Source organism: Gobio gobio (genome assembly GCF_949357685.1).
Source record: "Gobio gobio genome assembly, chromosome: 13".
Lineage (NCBI taxonomy): Eukaryota > Metazoa > Chordata > Actinopteri > Cypriniformes > Gobionidae > Gobio > Gobio gobio.
Genome location: NC_137106.1, coordinates 10,722,191 through 10,737,763, shown reverse-complemented (window position 1 = coordinate 10,737,763; position 15,573 = coordinate 10,722,191). Strand labels below are relative to the sequence as shown.

The following is a 15,573-nucleotide window of genomic DNA, read 5'->3' as shown; positions in this document are numbered from 1 at the left end:
AAAAAGGAAAGAAGAAGCCCAACCCGTTGTTCTGTCCTTGTATGGTCAATGACGTCACGGGGCATTGACAGGCTCTTCATAAATGCTTTTCTACGACATGAAGTTTCACTTATTGCAGTGGCATGTACGAGGCGCGCGCGTTTATGATGACAACACTGAAGTGAGCACGTTTATTACACATCAACTAGATCATAAAAGCTCTGAGTACAACTTAATAAAATTCAACCTGCTTTTAAACAACATCGTGGATCAAAATGACAGCAACAGCCAGTGCCAGGGATAAAATTAACGCGTCGCTCAATGATTTAATGCGCTGTCTGCCGTCGCACGTCTACTATCTGGATGAGATGCCCTCACCAGTGCCGACGGGATTCCCTGATGTGTGTTCTGACCAGTTCAGTGAGACGTCGGGAGGTAAGACAGAGAGATGCTTCAATATTAAAATCAATAGCTATAGTCACAAGGGCTGTTGCTCAGTAAGTAAAAAAAATCGTGTTTGATCGCAGTGCTTTGTAAGTTAAAATGCCTTGTTGTTCAAAACTTTAAGAATAGCTGTAAACAAATGAACACCCAAGGCAAAATAGGAAGGTTGAACTGTCATTGTCGCTCATGCTGTTTTGCTTAGTTTTTTAAGTAGGCTATACAGGCTACAATTTATTATTGACTAAAATTTCTGTACAAAACAACAGTTCGATCTTGTATGTACCTGTTGCTTTTATTAATTGCTTGTGTTTAATTTTTACTGCTTATATTTCGATGGAAAGCCTATCATAATCTGTTTCAGGAGGTGAACGGAAATGTTCAATAACTTTTATTGGGTAATAACGTGGGTATGACTCAAAAATAAACAGAAACATTTGAGGGGAAAAAAATAGTCTGTGTGTATGTATATATATATATATATATATATATATATATATATATATATATATATATATATATATATATATATATATATATATATATATATATATATATATATAGGGTGAATTCAGGGTGATTGGGACACTGTTTGCCTTTAAGATGACTTGGAAAAAGTGTCCCGAACACCCTGAATTCACCCTATATATATATATATATATACATACATACATACATACAGACAGACAGTATAATGTAAAGTTTTCTTTAAGTGAACTTAACATTATACTGTCTGTCTGTCTGTATGTATGTATGTATGTATGCATGTATGTATGTGTGTGTATATATATATATATATATATATATATATATATATATATATGTGTGTGTGTGTGTATATACATATACATACATACAGACAGACAGACAGACAGACAGACAGTATAATGTTAAGTTAAAGAAAACCTATAGGCTACTTGCAGTATTAAAACTATTAGTATATTTTACTGAAAGTATTCTTTAAAGTGTAGAAAAATGGGTCAGAAGTATATACATTAATTAACAGTCTACTTAAGTTCACCTTTTATTTAGTAGGCTATTGCAACTGCATAGTTGCAACTCTATTTAGCATATTTATCTGCGATCTGTCCAATCAGAATATAGAGACACCCGCATATATCTTTCGAAAACAAATAGCTTGAATATTCTTAAGAGTTGATCCCACGTGGTGGAAACGCACTTTGCTGGAAATATGGGCTTCATGTTTCACCTGTAACGCAATAAGAAGGAATTGCTCAATAGAAACGTCTTGCTTTTACTCCTACAGGTTGCTTGAGCACCGACAGCTTCGGCGTGGAACAACGGGGCCTTGATCTGACAGACCCGAGCAGGTTTTCTCCACACAGTGTCCCGGTCTCCTACACAGGGAAAATTTCCATCGAGGCTCAAGGAAGTTGGAATCAAGAGGGAATAATTAACTTTGTCAGTGCAGGAGTGCAAGATAGGCCGCCTTCCTCAGGATCATTCTCCACGGGCTCTCCCGCAGCTCACACTCCAGACTGCTCCAGAATAGGCCAAACTCTTCCCAACATGGAGCATATATACACAGGCCCGCCCCCCTACACCTGTAGTGCCGATGGATACCAGGACCCCTCGGTCTACCTATCGACCACTACGTGCCCCATCACATACGCCACTCCGTCCTACTCAGCCCCCAAGTCAAGTATAGACGGGGCGCTTTTCTCCATCATTCCCGACTATGGAGGTTTCTATCAAACCAGCAACAGCCAAAGGGACAACATGGCAGCATTTCAGGACATTAAGCCATTTTCGTGCTCTTTGGAGTCTATTAGAGTCCCACCACCTCTGACTCCCTTGAACACCATACGGAATTTTACCCTGGCGTGTCCGGTGGACGGGTCAAGGCCGCCTATGGACGGCCCCCATCCGCAAAACGTCCCACTCAGGCCAATACTGCGGCCGCGGAAATACCCGAACCGACCGTGCAAGACGCCGGTCCACGAGCGGCCGTATCCCTGTCCGGCTGAGGGATGCGACCGGAGGTTTTCGCGCTCGGATGAGCTCACGCGCCACGTCCGCATCCACACCGGACACAAGCCGTTCCAGTGCCGCATCTGCATGCGCAGCTTCAGCCGGAGCGACCACCTCACGACCCACATACGCACACACACGGGCGAGAAGCCCTTCTCCTGTGACTTCTGCGGCAGAAAGTTTGCGAGGAGCGACGAGCGAAGGAGGCACACAAAAATCCACCAGAGACAGAAAGATAGAAAGGGCCCTCACAGCTCGAGCGCAGATGCCTCAGATGCGATGTGAATACCGGGTCAAGAAGTTCTGGCTGCTGGGCCTGGCGTTGCCCCAAATGATCCTGGAACTATTGCTCTGTGTGTGTGTGCACAGATATATGAAGGCAGCTTGTGAATTACGTGTTGAATGTGTTCGTTGTAGTGGTTAGACAATGTCCTTATCACAGAATATTTCATGTGCTTCAAAATGCAGTCGTTCTGAGATATGGTGTTTACAGTGAGTCTTTTTATTGACATTAGTACTGTTATGTTGTGTGTCTTAATAAATTGTAATAAATACAAAGTGTATATTTTCGAGAGCAAAGTTTGACCACTAGAGGTCGCAATTTTGAAACAATTGAGTGAGGGGTTAGTAAAACAGGTCCATAAAAAATACCGTTCAGAATTAATACCTTTATTCAATAATCATTACATTTATCAAAGTTACAGTAAAGACATTTATGTTACAAAAGTTTCAAATAAGTGCTGATCTTTTGACATTTCTGTTCATCAAAATATTAAGCTTAGAACATTAATAACAAGAGGACAGCAGGATCACGTGACACTTAAGACTGGATGCTGGAAATTTAGCTTTGCATCACAGGAATACATTACATTTTTAAATATATTAAAATAGAAAACATATTTAAATGTATACTAATATTTCACAATTTTGCTGTGTTTTTGATCAAGTAAACACTTAGCCTATAGAGACTTCTTTCAAAAATGTAAAACATCTTACAGAGCACAAAACTTTGAATGGTAGTGCATGTTGGCTACAACATTTTTTTAAAATCTAAAATGTATTTAAATAACCAACCAGACCAGTTAGCATTGAATCTTTTAAGACAGAACTTTATTGTATTATTATTATTTGACTAAGTGCTTCATTGTCGTAATTATCACCAGGAGTGTTCAAAATAGCATGCAGCAACAAGTGAGTTTTGCCGAGCCTGCTGCTAAACATTCGTGTGCCAGATTGTGGTCCTGATAGCTTAAAAGGACAGTTCACCCAAAAATGAAGATTCTGTCATCACTTCCTCACCCTCATGTTGTTCCAAACCTGTATGAGTTTCTCTCTTCTGCTGAACACAAAAGATGATATCTTGAAGGATGTCGGTAAACAAATAAACAAACAGCATGTTTTTTCCATATTTAAAAACATCTTTTGTGTTCAGCAGAAGAGAGAAACTCATACAGGTTTGGAACAACATGAGGGTGAGTAAATGATGACAGAATTTTCATTTTTGAGTGAACTATCCCTTTAATTGCATTAAAACAATACCTGGCAAAGGAAACAAGATGAGCGGATTCATGCTCTGTTCAACTATTGTGAAGCCTTTGTTAAATATTGCTACAAATATTTAAACATGCATCACATGCTGACCAGACCAGTAAAGAAATGAGACTAGTTCTTCTGGTAAAAAAAAAAAAAATCAGGACTTCAGGAGTCTTCATGCAAAAATTGTATTCAGAAAATATTTAAAGACAGCAGCAGTGGATTAGCACAGGCATTTCAAATATCCCAAGTGACATACAAAAGAAAAAGAGCATACAATGTCTTGAATCTCCCAGAACCCAGTTTGTCTTTCAGAGGGACACTTTAGGCCCTGGGTAAGTTTCGCCACCACACCAGAATTCACTAGGCTGTGGTATTTCCATAAGCCACAGATCGCCCTGTTCCTGGGCTTCACTCTTTCTATCTGCAGCCTCTGGATGGGCATGCAAAACTTTATAATAATGGCAGTCTCTCCCTTCGTCCGGGTCGTATGGCGGTGCTAGGATGTCAAGGAACGCGGTGGGTCCGTCAACAGCGTCTATCTGGTGGATATTGTCCTTTTGGGGGGATAGCACACACGGGCCGCTGTCCTCCGTGTATTCCCCCACCGACCTCAGCACCGAGGGTCGTAAGGAGCTTCTCTGTAAGGGCAACCCTCCGCTGGCTCCCTCTCTAGAAATATCCAGCCGGTCGAAACAGCTGATTCGTACCCTTCCGTAGATCACTTTCAGCATGCCGTACATTCCCGGGTGATCGTGCAGAGGTATAGAAGCGCCCGTTTTTAATAAAAACACCCCCATGCTGAAGTTGTCGGTCTCGCAGATGTGCATGTATGTGACGGGAGGCGCGAGACGCGGTGGCGGCTTCGGCACGCTCTCGACGGTTCGGGGGACAATCTTCAAGTCGGCCGCTCTGACCTCCGCCACGAGGCTTTTCAGCTTGCTCTGGTTCTCCAAAAACACTTTACTGTGCTCTCCGAGAACAGAGGGATTTCGGAAAGTCGCAAGTGCCTGTTTGGCGATTTTCTGCACGGTGGAAGTCATATTGTCTCGTGGCATCATAACGCAAGTGTCCAGTGACTTTCAACTTCACGCGCGTTCCCAAGAACAACTCCTAATTCAGAGATTACCTTCTTATGAGGGCGGTCAAACTCGACACCATGTGTAAAAGCTTAAGGGCACCTTTAGGAATACCGTTAGGATCAAATCACTCCTGGCCATGACTACTCCATATACAGGCATCCGATTCACACGTACGCAATGTCAACACTGCCGTACGTCACACAGGGAATTATGGGAAACGTAGTTTTTTTTACTGTTGTGTAACTGAAGCACTACTGCTAAACGAATTATTCTAGAAACGTCTGCTTTAATAGCTGTCAACTTTAATCAAACTGGTCTGCCTCGAAGCAAAATAGATTTGTAAAGATCTATATGGACGTTACAAGAGATATTACACTTAAACCGGTTACTACAACTCCCATAACACTTGCTCTTCAAGGGGCAATGACACTTTGAGTCCTTCACCACCACTCAGAGAAAACGCACGCTTTGAAAATGCCGTGGTAAGTACGGAGTCCTTAAAGGGACCGTTGCAAAAATACAAAATATACAGGTTGAATCCGAAAACCCTCAATCACTATTCCATACTTTAGTCCACCAATACAGTTCACTTGAAGGAGTGAATGAAAATGAGTGAGCGAATTCGGACAGCCGTTGAATGTACATCAGCTGTACACTCGTTGGGATTGATTGAATGGATGCACTCAATAACGTCCACTATGGTCTCGGACACCACCACTACAAATGGCTGTCCCCTCAAATAGTGCCCTATTTAAGGGTATAGGGGCCGATTTCGCATTCAGCCACAGACTTTCGCGTGCGCACGGGAACATTTCTGGTGCGCACGGCAAACTGTCGCGTGCGCACGAGATAGGCTAGTAGGCTTTCTGAGATGCGCCTCGCCTTGCCTGAAATGTAGGCGAGACTAGGGCTGAATCCGAAATAAAGCCCCCTAAACCCTCAATCACTACTCCCTACTTTAGTCTACTAATACAGTTCACCTGAAGGAGTGAATGAAATCAAGTGCGTGAAGTCGGACAGCCGCTGTGTTGTATGCTGTACACTCGTTATTAAGGTGCAATGTGGGATTGAATCAGTGCACTCAATAAAGTCCACTGTGGTTTCGGACACCACTACCAATGGCTGTCCCTTCAATTAATGTCGTATTTAGCCTACTATAACCAATTTCAATTGTGCGTCATGAAAAAAGTGAGATTATGAATGCACATGAATAAATAAAGATGTATTTGCTCCAAATGTGGCTTTTATTAGGGCAATAGTAGGATAGGCTCTCTCTTAACCCCCCAAAAAGCATTTTGACACATGAAAGTATAAATAACATTCCTTTACATGCAACATATCAAACCAAGTGAGATTTATTTTAAAGAAAGAGAGCACAGGCACACACATTTTACAGAATAACGTTAGCTAATCCATATAGAATACTAAGGAATGCCATATAGTTTAAAAAGACAAATATTTAGACACTTTTTGGTCATCAAACGTTAATGTGATTAACTACACTTCTGGTTGCTACTGACACCTGTGTGAACTTGAGGGGAACTGACTTTGTGTGTGTGTACGTGTGATAGAAAGAGGGAAGTAGTGTTCAGTTAAAAATGTTTTATCAAGTTCAAGTTACAACATAAATAACTTTATTGGTGTACTTATGTGACAAATAAAACTCTTGAATCTTGAAATCAAAATACAGCCAATGACAAAATCAGTACGGCCTACAGAAATTCCCTCTTTCGCACACAATGGGCTCCAATGTTCTTTGGTTCCATCGTTCTTTAAAATCATGTTCTTTTATGTTCCACAGAAGAAAGAAAGTCACAGGTTTGGAATGACACGAGGGTGAGTAAACAGAATTCATTCTCTGATTTGAGCAATTAACAGAATTACTATCCTTTTAGGTTCCATATTTTCTAGGGTCTCAATTTTAAATCAATAAAGGAGATCCATACACCAGACAGTGGGTGGGATATATTAGGCCGCAAGTGAACATTTTGTCCTCAGGGTTGATGTGTTAGATGCAGGAAAAATGGGCAAGTGTAAGGATTTGAGCGAGTTTGACAAGGGCCAGATTGTGATGGCTAGACGACTGGGTCAGAACATCTCCAAAACTGCAGCTCTTGTGGTGTTCCCGGTCTGCAGTGGTCAGTCTCTATCAAAAGTGCTCCAAGGAAGGAACAGTGGTGAACCGGCGACAGGCTCATGGGCGGCCAAGGCTCATGTTCATGAGGGAGCGAAGGCTGACCCGTGTGGTCCAATCAAACAGACGAGCTACTGTTGCTCAAATTGCTCAAGAAGTTAATGCTGGATCTGATAGAAAGGTGTCAGAATACACAGTGCATCAGTTTGTTGTGTATGGGGCTGCATAGTCGCAGACAAGTCAGGGTGCCCATGCTGTCCACCGCCGAAAGCGCCAACAGTGGCACGTGAGCATCAGAACTGGACCACAGAGCAATGGAAGAAGGTGGCCTGTCTGATGAATCATGTTTTCTTTTACATCCCGTGGATGGCCGAGTGCGTGTGCGTCGCTTACCTGGGGAACACATGGCACCAGGATGCACTATGGGAAGAAGGCAAGCCGGCGGAGGCAGTGTGATGCTTTGGGCAATGTTCTGCTGGGAAACCTTGGGTCCTGCCATCCATGTGGATGTTACTTTGACACGTACCACCTATCTAAGCATTGTTGCAGACCATGTACACCCTTTCATGGGAATGGTATTCCCTGGTGGCTGTGGCTCTTTCAGCAGATAATGCGCCGCCACAAAGCAAAAAATGGTTCAGGAATGGTTTGAGAAATGTATTCGAATCCTGTAGGAGTGTATTTGGCACAAAAATACTCCGTCATACATCCAACTCGTTTTTTTAAAACTTTGGCCATGTTTAGCATGAGAATCCAACTCTTTAACAGTGTAAATAAGTCAGAATTCATGAAATAGCATTAGAAACCCCTTTAAAGGATCTGCTGCTAATATCTTGGTCCTTCAGGGGTCTAGTGGAGTCCATGCCTCGACGAGTCAGGGCTGTTTTGGCAGCAAAAGGGGGACCAACACAATATTAGGTCATAATGTTATGCCTGATCGGTGTATATGCCTATATTTGCATGCACTGTGAAGAGCATTATCCAGGAATAACTATCCCTCTACAGAACACAGTGTCACTATATGGAAATGTGTCAGCAGACAATGAGCTGTTTTTCATATAATGACACAATTTAATCATTAATCATTATATAATTTGATGTTTCTCAAATCAAATTCCAAATTATGGCCAAGAAATCAATGAATGATTGACTGCAATAGCAAGTGATGAACCAATGATCTCATTATCAGCGCAGATCGTTGACCAACCATGACTCACAATCATGATTAAATGACAATGTTTTAAAAGATATATTTATAGAGAAAGAGACATGTGGACAGTGTAGTCATCTGTGGTCATGTTGTTATTCCCACATACATCATTTATTGGCATACACATAAAAACTAAGTATCTATAAAAAGCTAAAGCTATGGAACAGGATGCAACACTACCGCCCACTCCAGTCTTCTGAGCTTGTAAAACCGCATACACACCGTGTGTGAATCACAATACGACTGTGAAGAAACATTTTTGACGACATCATGAGGCACTCTATGTCATCTGAATTCACACCAGACATTAATAAAAGCATAAACTCTCCAGTCTTTATTATATTATGATACATATCATGAGCGAATAACACATTTATCTACGCAAACAAGTCTAATTATATTAGTCTGCTTATTCACTGTTTCTCTCTCCTCCTGATAATGTGGCTTGCAAATTTGCTTCATAGCCAACTCAAACAAACAGAGGCCTCTCAGTCAGTTTATTTATCTTTGCAGCAAACTTCTGACTGAACTTTTTTTTTGGTACAATTTCTGTAGAAATGACTGCTGCCAAAACAGCACAACAGCTGTGATTCCCAACGAGGGTATGCGAACCCAGGCCAGTAGCTTAAGAACTTAGAAATATTCTTTGATTTGTAAAACTGATTAAAATAACTTATCGTTATTGATGTCATGATTTTTTCAGTTTTGCTTAGCCACACCTAGTGACATGTATTTGGTTTGGGTATCATTTGAATTTTAATGGTTCCAATTCCGATTCTACTTATTGATTCAAATTTTTATAGATTCCTAATTTCGATTCAAATAAGGTAAAAAAAACGTCATTTACATTCATTTTAAGTCTTATTAACATTAACATTTCATTGAAGCTGAATAACAAGAACAAAAATCAATAGGCTAAAGAAAAATGTAAGTGGATTTTTTTCTTTGACGCTTACATGATTGTGGCATCCGTAATTGTAATCACATTTTAAGTGTGATTTACAATTGTGATTAATTTAATTACAAATTCGATTAATCATGCAGCCCTATTCGTACGTGTACAGGATTCTAAACATATTTTGTACAACTTATTTCAATCATGAAAAAATTTTAGTGAGTGCATCTTTAAGGAAAGAAAAGTTGCCAGTTTGGTTCACCTTTGGTATAAATGGGCCTTAAAGGTGTAGTATGTAAGATTGACAGCTAGTGGTTGAAATGGGTACCCTCAAAATAGAGAGAGTCATTTCTCCCGCTTCCTCCTCCTCAGACTTGATTCTCACACGGGTTGCCAGTTTGAGGACACACAACAGGAGCGAGGAGACTTGCACACCGTAAGCCTCGGTTATACTCCAGTTCGGACGCGTTCACGGACAGCACGGTTGTGGACTACTTGAATTGATACTACTAGTATCAGGGCCGTGCACAGACATTTTGAGGGGCAGTGGCCCAAACCATTAAAAGGGGCACTGGGGTGGGTTAGCATTGGGGGCGAGGATTGGGTGCTTGTCCATACAAAATAATCCATCTTACTCTTACTAGTCAGTCAACAGTTTTGATCTAATTTTGTGTCTATCGAAAATAGTGATATATGACATTGTATTATGTTGAATATCAAAGTTTTTGTGTATTTGTTAATGAGGGATTTGTGGACCCAATGTTTTTGGCTTTGTGGAGTAAATGTTCTAGCTTTTATTTTGAAGTAAAAAGATAAAATTAGACTCTTGGGGTAAGATGACCCAGCCATATTTGGCACAGAAGGCCCCAAGTGGCATGTTGTTACCGGTGTTATTGTTTTTAAATGTAATACTTATTGTAATTAATGGGGCTATTATTTAATATTTTCATGAATTAGATGTTCATTTCAGGCATCTTCACTTTCATTAAAACCTATAGGTTGAGTAAATTCTACTATGACAAAATCTATTATGTTTTTATTTTTTATTATGACATATCTTCAATTAAACTATGGGCAATTAAATAAATATTGATATGCTTGTACATAAGTCATAAAAAATGTACCTCTCAGTTGATTATCTTTTAATGGGATTCAGATTTTTCTGTTATCAATTATTCAATCATTCTACTAAATTGTCAAAATAAAATTAAGTAGAATATTTTTAGTATTTTACATTAATGACACTTTAAAAGATATATAAATAGTAATAAGAATTATAATATAAAAAGTAATTTATACATTCTGTAACAGTTTATGGGTTATTATATGAAATTAGGCTTATATATACACAGTATATATATATATATATTCTACAAAGTGTGCCATCAACAGCAAAGTTGATGTTTTTTATATTAGATTAGATCGGGTAAAAAAATTTGGTTAGACAAGAATTATAATTATCTTCCAAGAACGTGTATTGTACAAGTTAACACTATTAGAAGGTCAGGAGCAAAATAATACAGACAGAAATACAAAAACAAACTACTAAATTACTAATTCCGCGGATTGTAATGCATACTGTGAATGCAACAACATTCTGGAACTGTCTTCTCCGCTTTCCAGATTTCCGCGCACAGACTCTGAGTGACGCTGGAGAGCGAGCGGGAAAACACGGGAGTGGATTCGCGGAATCGGTGGATCTTTAGCGGAGGGAAAACAGAACACTTTTAGCTGGGATGGGTAGCGACCATAGACTGCGAGAGGAGCACCTCAGCTGATGAGGGCAGAGGGGCATTGGCTCTAGCCACCGGCCCACCCCCTGTGCATGGCCCTGCTGAGTATGCTGGGGTCCGCTAGGCGGACGTGTTCCACACATGCGCAGTAAATCGGCTTGAACAGTAAACAAAATATGATCTTTATATTGTTTTAACGACGGATTGTAGAGGTGTGGATAGTGACGGACTTCTTCACACAGCCTCTCTTCAAATTTGACGTCCTCCTTGTTTTTCCAGCGCATGCGCAGTTGGTGCTTTTGTAGCCTAGTGACTGCGCGGTCACAAAAAATGGGAGGTGTACACCCTCCAATCACGAGGATTTTTTACGTCACATGGACCCTCGCGCATGTGAAAAGTATAACACTAGCTTTAGTTGATGAGTTGATTTAGTTGATATTAGTTGATATCGCATTTTAATATGCTTCCATTCATTGAGGTTTTTAGATTCGGGGAGAATCTGCAATCTACGACCCAGTTTTTTTTTGCTGGCTTCCATGGCTGCAATATGCTGTGTTTTCCACCAACTGATAACCTGTGGTGTCGAAATACTATTGGTAAATTGGCAACATGCACTCAAAAAATAACTCATTGGACAAACTCAATTTAATTGAGGGCAGGTTTTCCATCCAATACATATGTGTAGCCCAAACTCATAAAAAACAAATTCATGCATGCAATTGAGTTGGTCCAACTCAATTTGGGACAATTGAAAACCAGCAGTTTCATTCATCATCATACGCAATGTATATTATGAAAATATAAGAAAAGGCTGGTGTCACTCCTTACATTAGCCTCGATTACTGAGTGCCCACAGCCTAAGCACAGGTGCCAGTCTACAGCATAATGGTAACCACAAAATTCAAAAACATTACAAAAACTCCTGTAAATATCCAACATAACTGAATATTAAACACTAACATTAACTAACAACATCTTTCCCTTTACATAAAAACACATAGAATAACACTTTAATACCTAAATTTACTCACCTAATGCAGTCAATTTTTTTGTTGTAATTTTCTGAATAATCAGCGTGCAGTATAGCACAGATCAAAACAAAAACAGACATTATGACACAGAACGCACATTTCAAAGTAGAATAACTGGCTGTGGCATTGTTTTTCAGAGAAACAAATATGTGAACTCGGCATGTTTCCTAAATATCTGCAAGCATATTATGGTATTTTTATGCTTTAGTGCAGTCAAAAACTTACATTCAGCACCTTTAAAGGTGCGATTTCTGAGAAACATTGTTGAAAGTGGATCATTAGGGGGCGTGTCTACTCACGATGGTGGAGGAGAGAGAGGGAGATTTGAAGAGAGACTGTAGAAAGAGAGATGGCTGAGAGACATTACAAAAAAAAAGTGATATGATCAGGCAAGAGCTTTAGGACCCGCGTTAATATTAGAAATGCTTTTCCAAGTGCTGGAGAGACGTTAGTAGGAAGGCCTGAAAACGGATGTGTCTGCTCTATCCGCTCTATCCGTAACAATGGTTTTGCTTTGTTTCAAAGAACGAAATGGTCATGAATGGCCTCCGTCAGACAAAAACCTTCTGAAAAATGTAAATTGGAGAGATCATGACCTCAGCATTCTACATGTAATGAGTGACGTCTGTACGAGCCTCAGAGGCTGCAGCCATTAAAGCCCCTCAAAGACGACAATGAGAGCCAACCAATCACAAACACTAGCGTCGATTCTTTGATCTTTATGTTAACATGAACCATCTTCTTAATTCAGCTGGTACCAGCACAGCTCCTTATTACAAGCTTGAATCTTTTTTCACTCTCTGGTCTGTTCCTAGATGACATGTTTGTTTACTGTAGCAGAGAGGTCTTCGGTGTTTGGCCACACTGTCTGGTTCATGTGTGTTTCCGTTCTGGAAGTTTATTTTCCCTGACACAGAGCCAAACTCTCTGAACACCCAGCCTGCCTGTGAGAGCCAAAGCTCTTCTGACCTACACATCTCTGAAGTGTTCTCTGACTGGAGGACAAGTTCACATCAAAATGAACATTTCATTTACTCACCCTCAGGTCATTCCAAACCTGCTGGGGAAACAAGAGGAAAAATTTGGGAGGATGTTGTTCAAGCTTTTTTTCAAGCTATCTTACCCCTCTTTTGGCACGCAGTGAAAAGGCAGGACAGGGTTATTTTTGCGGCGGACTTTCTTGCAAATGCATTTGTAGGAGTTTCCCTTTCAGATGCAAAATTTATGAGAGTATTTAAATGAATCATGCCAGGTGATTTACTAAGGTTTATGCTAGTCAATTTACTGGTATTTGCACCATGGGGGTGGGGGAATGGTGGTCAAAGCTTTAAATATGCTAGAAAAATGCTAATTCTTTGCATTGCATAATTCATTTTCAATCATAATTGTATTTCAATCATAATTCATTCAGCAATGTGTGATAAAACATGCTGGCAACATGTTAATTCATGTTAACAAAGTGCTACATAATGATAAAAATGTTAATCAACCTAGCAACATATTAAAACATGCTAGCAATGTGCTAATTCGTGATAGCAACACGCTAATTCATGCTAACAAAATGATTACCATACAAACAACATGTTAATTAATGTTAACATGTTAAAATATGCTAGCAAAATGCTAATTCGTGTTAACAAAGTGTTAAAACATGCTAACAAAATGCTATTGAATGCTAGCAGAATGTTAAAACATGTTAATTCATGCTAACAAAATGTTAAATCATGTTAGCAATGTGTTAAAACATGTTTTCAAAATGCAAAATGCTATCAAAGTGTTAAATCATGCTAGCAATGTGTTAAAAGATGCTAGCAAAGTGCTAAATCAGGATAGCAACACGCTAATTCATGCTAGAAAAAAGGTAAAACATACAAACATGTTAATTCATGCTAGCAACATGATAACTAATGTTAGCAATGTCTTTCTTACTTTCTTTCTACTTTCCTCTACATTTAAAGCTTATAAAACGTTCAAACATTCATATGACTTTGTCAAACCAACATCAAAGTTTGTCTCAACAAATTTAAATCATCTATAGGAGGCGCACCCCTAGAATGTGCAAGGATTATTAATATTATACATCTTCCGGACTGAAAATTGGACTGAAAATCCAAATTTTAAAATGTCTCATGAAATAGACACTTTTGAATAATAAAACCTTTTTTTTTTTATAAAATAATACATTTTCATACATTGCTGTGTTAGGATGCAGCCAGTTGGATCCTACTGGTCTTTAACGTCTAATTCAGGGTTTTTCATAATTGCAAAAGTACAAGAAGCTCTTCACAGAGATCCTAAAATCAGTTTTGCATAGATGGTAAAATCGAGGATACCCTCTAGTGCTCATCCACTGAATTGCAGGGATAAATAAGAAGTGAAATAAACATTTTGAAGGCACGTAAAGATGGACTTTTAATCGTAGTGAATAAGATGTGATGTTCAAGTTTGAGTATATGAATTTAAATTAATTTGTAAAACTACAACACCATAAGAAAAAACAGTAAAAAGTGTGTCTTATCAAATGAATGAACCATTCAGATTTGAATAATGATGGATAACAGGCATAGCATTAACAAATCAATCTTTAATAATCAATTATAATCACATTTATTATTCAGAATATCACGTACAGCAGCAAGGACAGCGTGAGACTTCCAATCTCACAGTATCGCACGTGTAATACAGACGACAATGTTCCAAGAGAAAGGCACAAACATTAAGATCAGTCAAACAAGTTTAACAAAAAACAACATGGCACAACAATAAAACATTAGCTCAAATTATACTCATTATTATCAAGAAACACCAAACAATAGAACAAAAAATTTTTTAAGCTATTGTTCTACTCCTGATTGTCATCTTTAATGGCATACTTAGGCTACACATCTAGGGTCCAACCTAATTCACAGGAAACAAATTCACACTGGTATTAATATTAGGGATCCATTGTTATACAAAGTTTAGGTGAAACAACGGCTGATACTTATTTTTATGTAATGGCCAAAGACTGATAATATGATGACTGGTATTCTAAATACCTGTTTTGAGTCTCAAAAATCCAAACAGAAGACATATGGTGCGTTCAAATCATGTCGTTAAGATCGTATTTACGTGTTGAACGCACATAAACGCCACCACGAAGTCGTAAATACCAGTGGGAAGTTCGGGATTTTCTTTAAGCCCCATGTACGATTTGGGGGCGTGTCGGCTGAATCAATGGATGCAACTGTAATTGAATACAGGCTTTGTCATTTACAACAAAGTAAGCTAGCATAATATAACAATTAGCCTAATATATAACGATACAGTTTACAGTGGCTTCATAGATTAATTCAAAACGTAAAAGATTAACTCGCCTGATGCACACTTTTTGGTATTTTCGTGAAATTCATTAAAAGAAGGTACACCGCCATCTTGCTACGACCAAAGAGACTTGAACGCACATGATGTCGTAAACACGACTTCTCACCTCGTAAATACGAACATCCCGGGAGGATTTGAACACACCAATCGATGCCTCATTAAAGGAACACTCCACTTTTT

General features: G+C 39.3%; 2 protein-coding genes across 2 annotated transcripts; one reads left to right on the top strand and one right to left on the bottom strand.

Moving 5' to 3' along the window:
• Window positions 1-107: 107 nt before the first annotated feature.
• On the top strand, window positions 108-3,140 carry egr2a (early growth response 2a). Its single transcript, XM_079833809.1, has 2 exons — window positions 108-414; window positions 1,688-3,140. Exons 1-2 carry the CDS (start codon window positions 255-257, stop codon window positions 2,695-2,697), a joined length of 1,170 nt encoding a protein of 389 aa, XP_079689935.1. The 5' UTR covers window positions 108-254; the 3' UTR covers window positions 2,698-3,140.
• Window positions 3,141-4,110: 970 nt separating this feature from the next.
• On the bottom strand, window positions 4,111-5,146 carry adob (2-aminoethanethiol (cysteamine) dioxygenase b). The gene has a single exon (XM_079833810.1). The coding sequence runs from the start codon at window positions 5,004-5,006 to the stop codon at window positions 4,257-4,259; it is 750 nt and encodes a 249-aa protein (XP_079689936.1). The 5' UTR covers window positions 5,007-5,146; the 3' UTR covers window positions 4,111-4,256.
• Window positions 5,147-15,573: the final 10,427 nt, after the last annotated feature.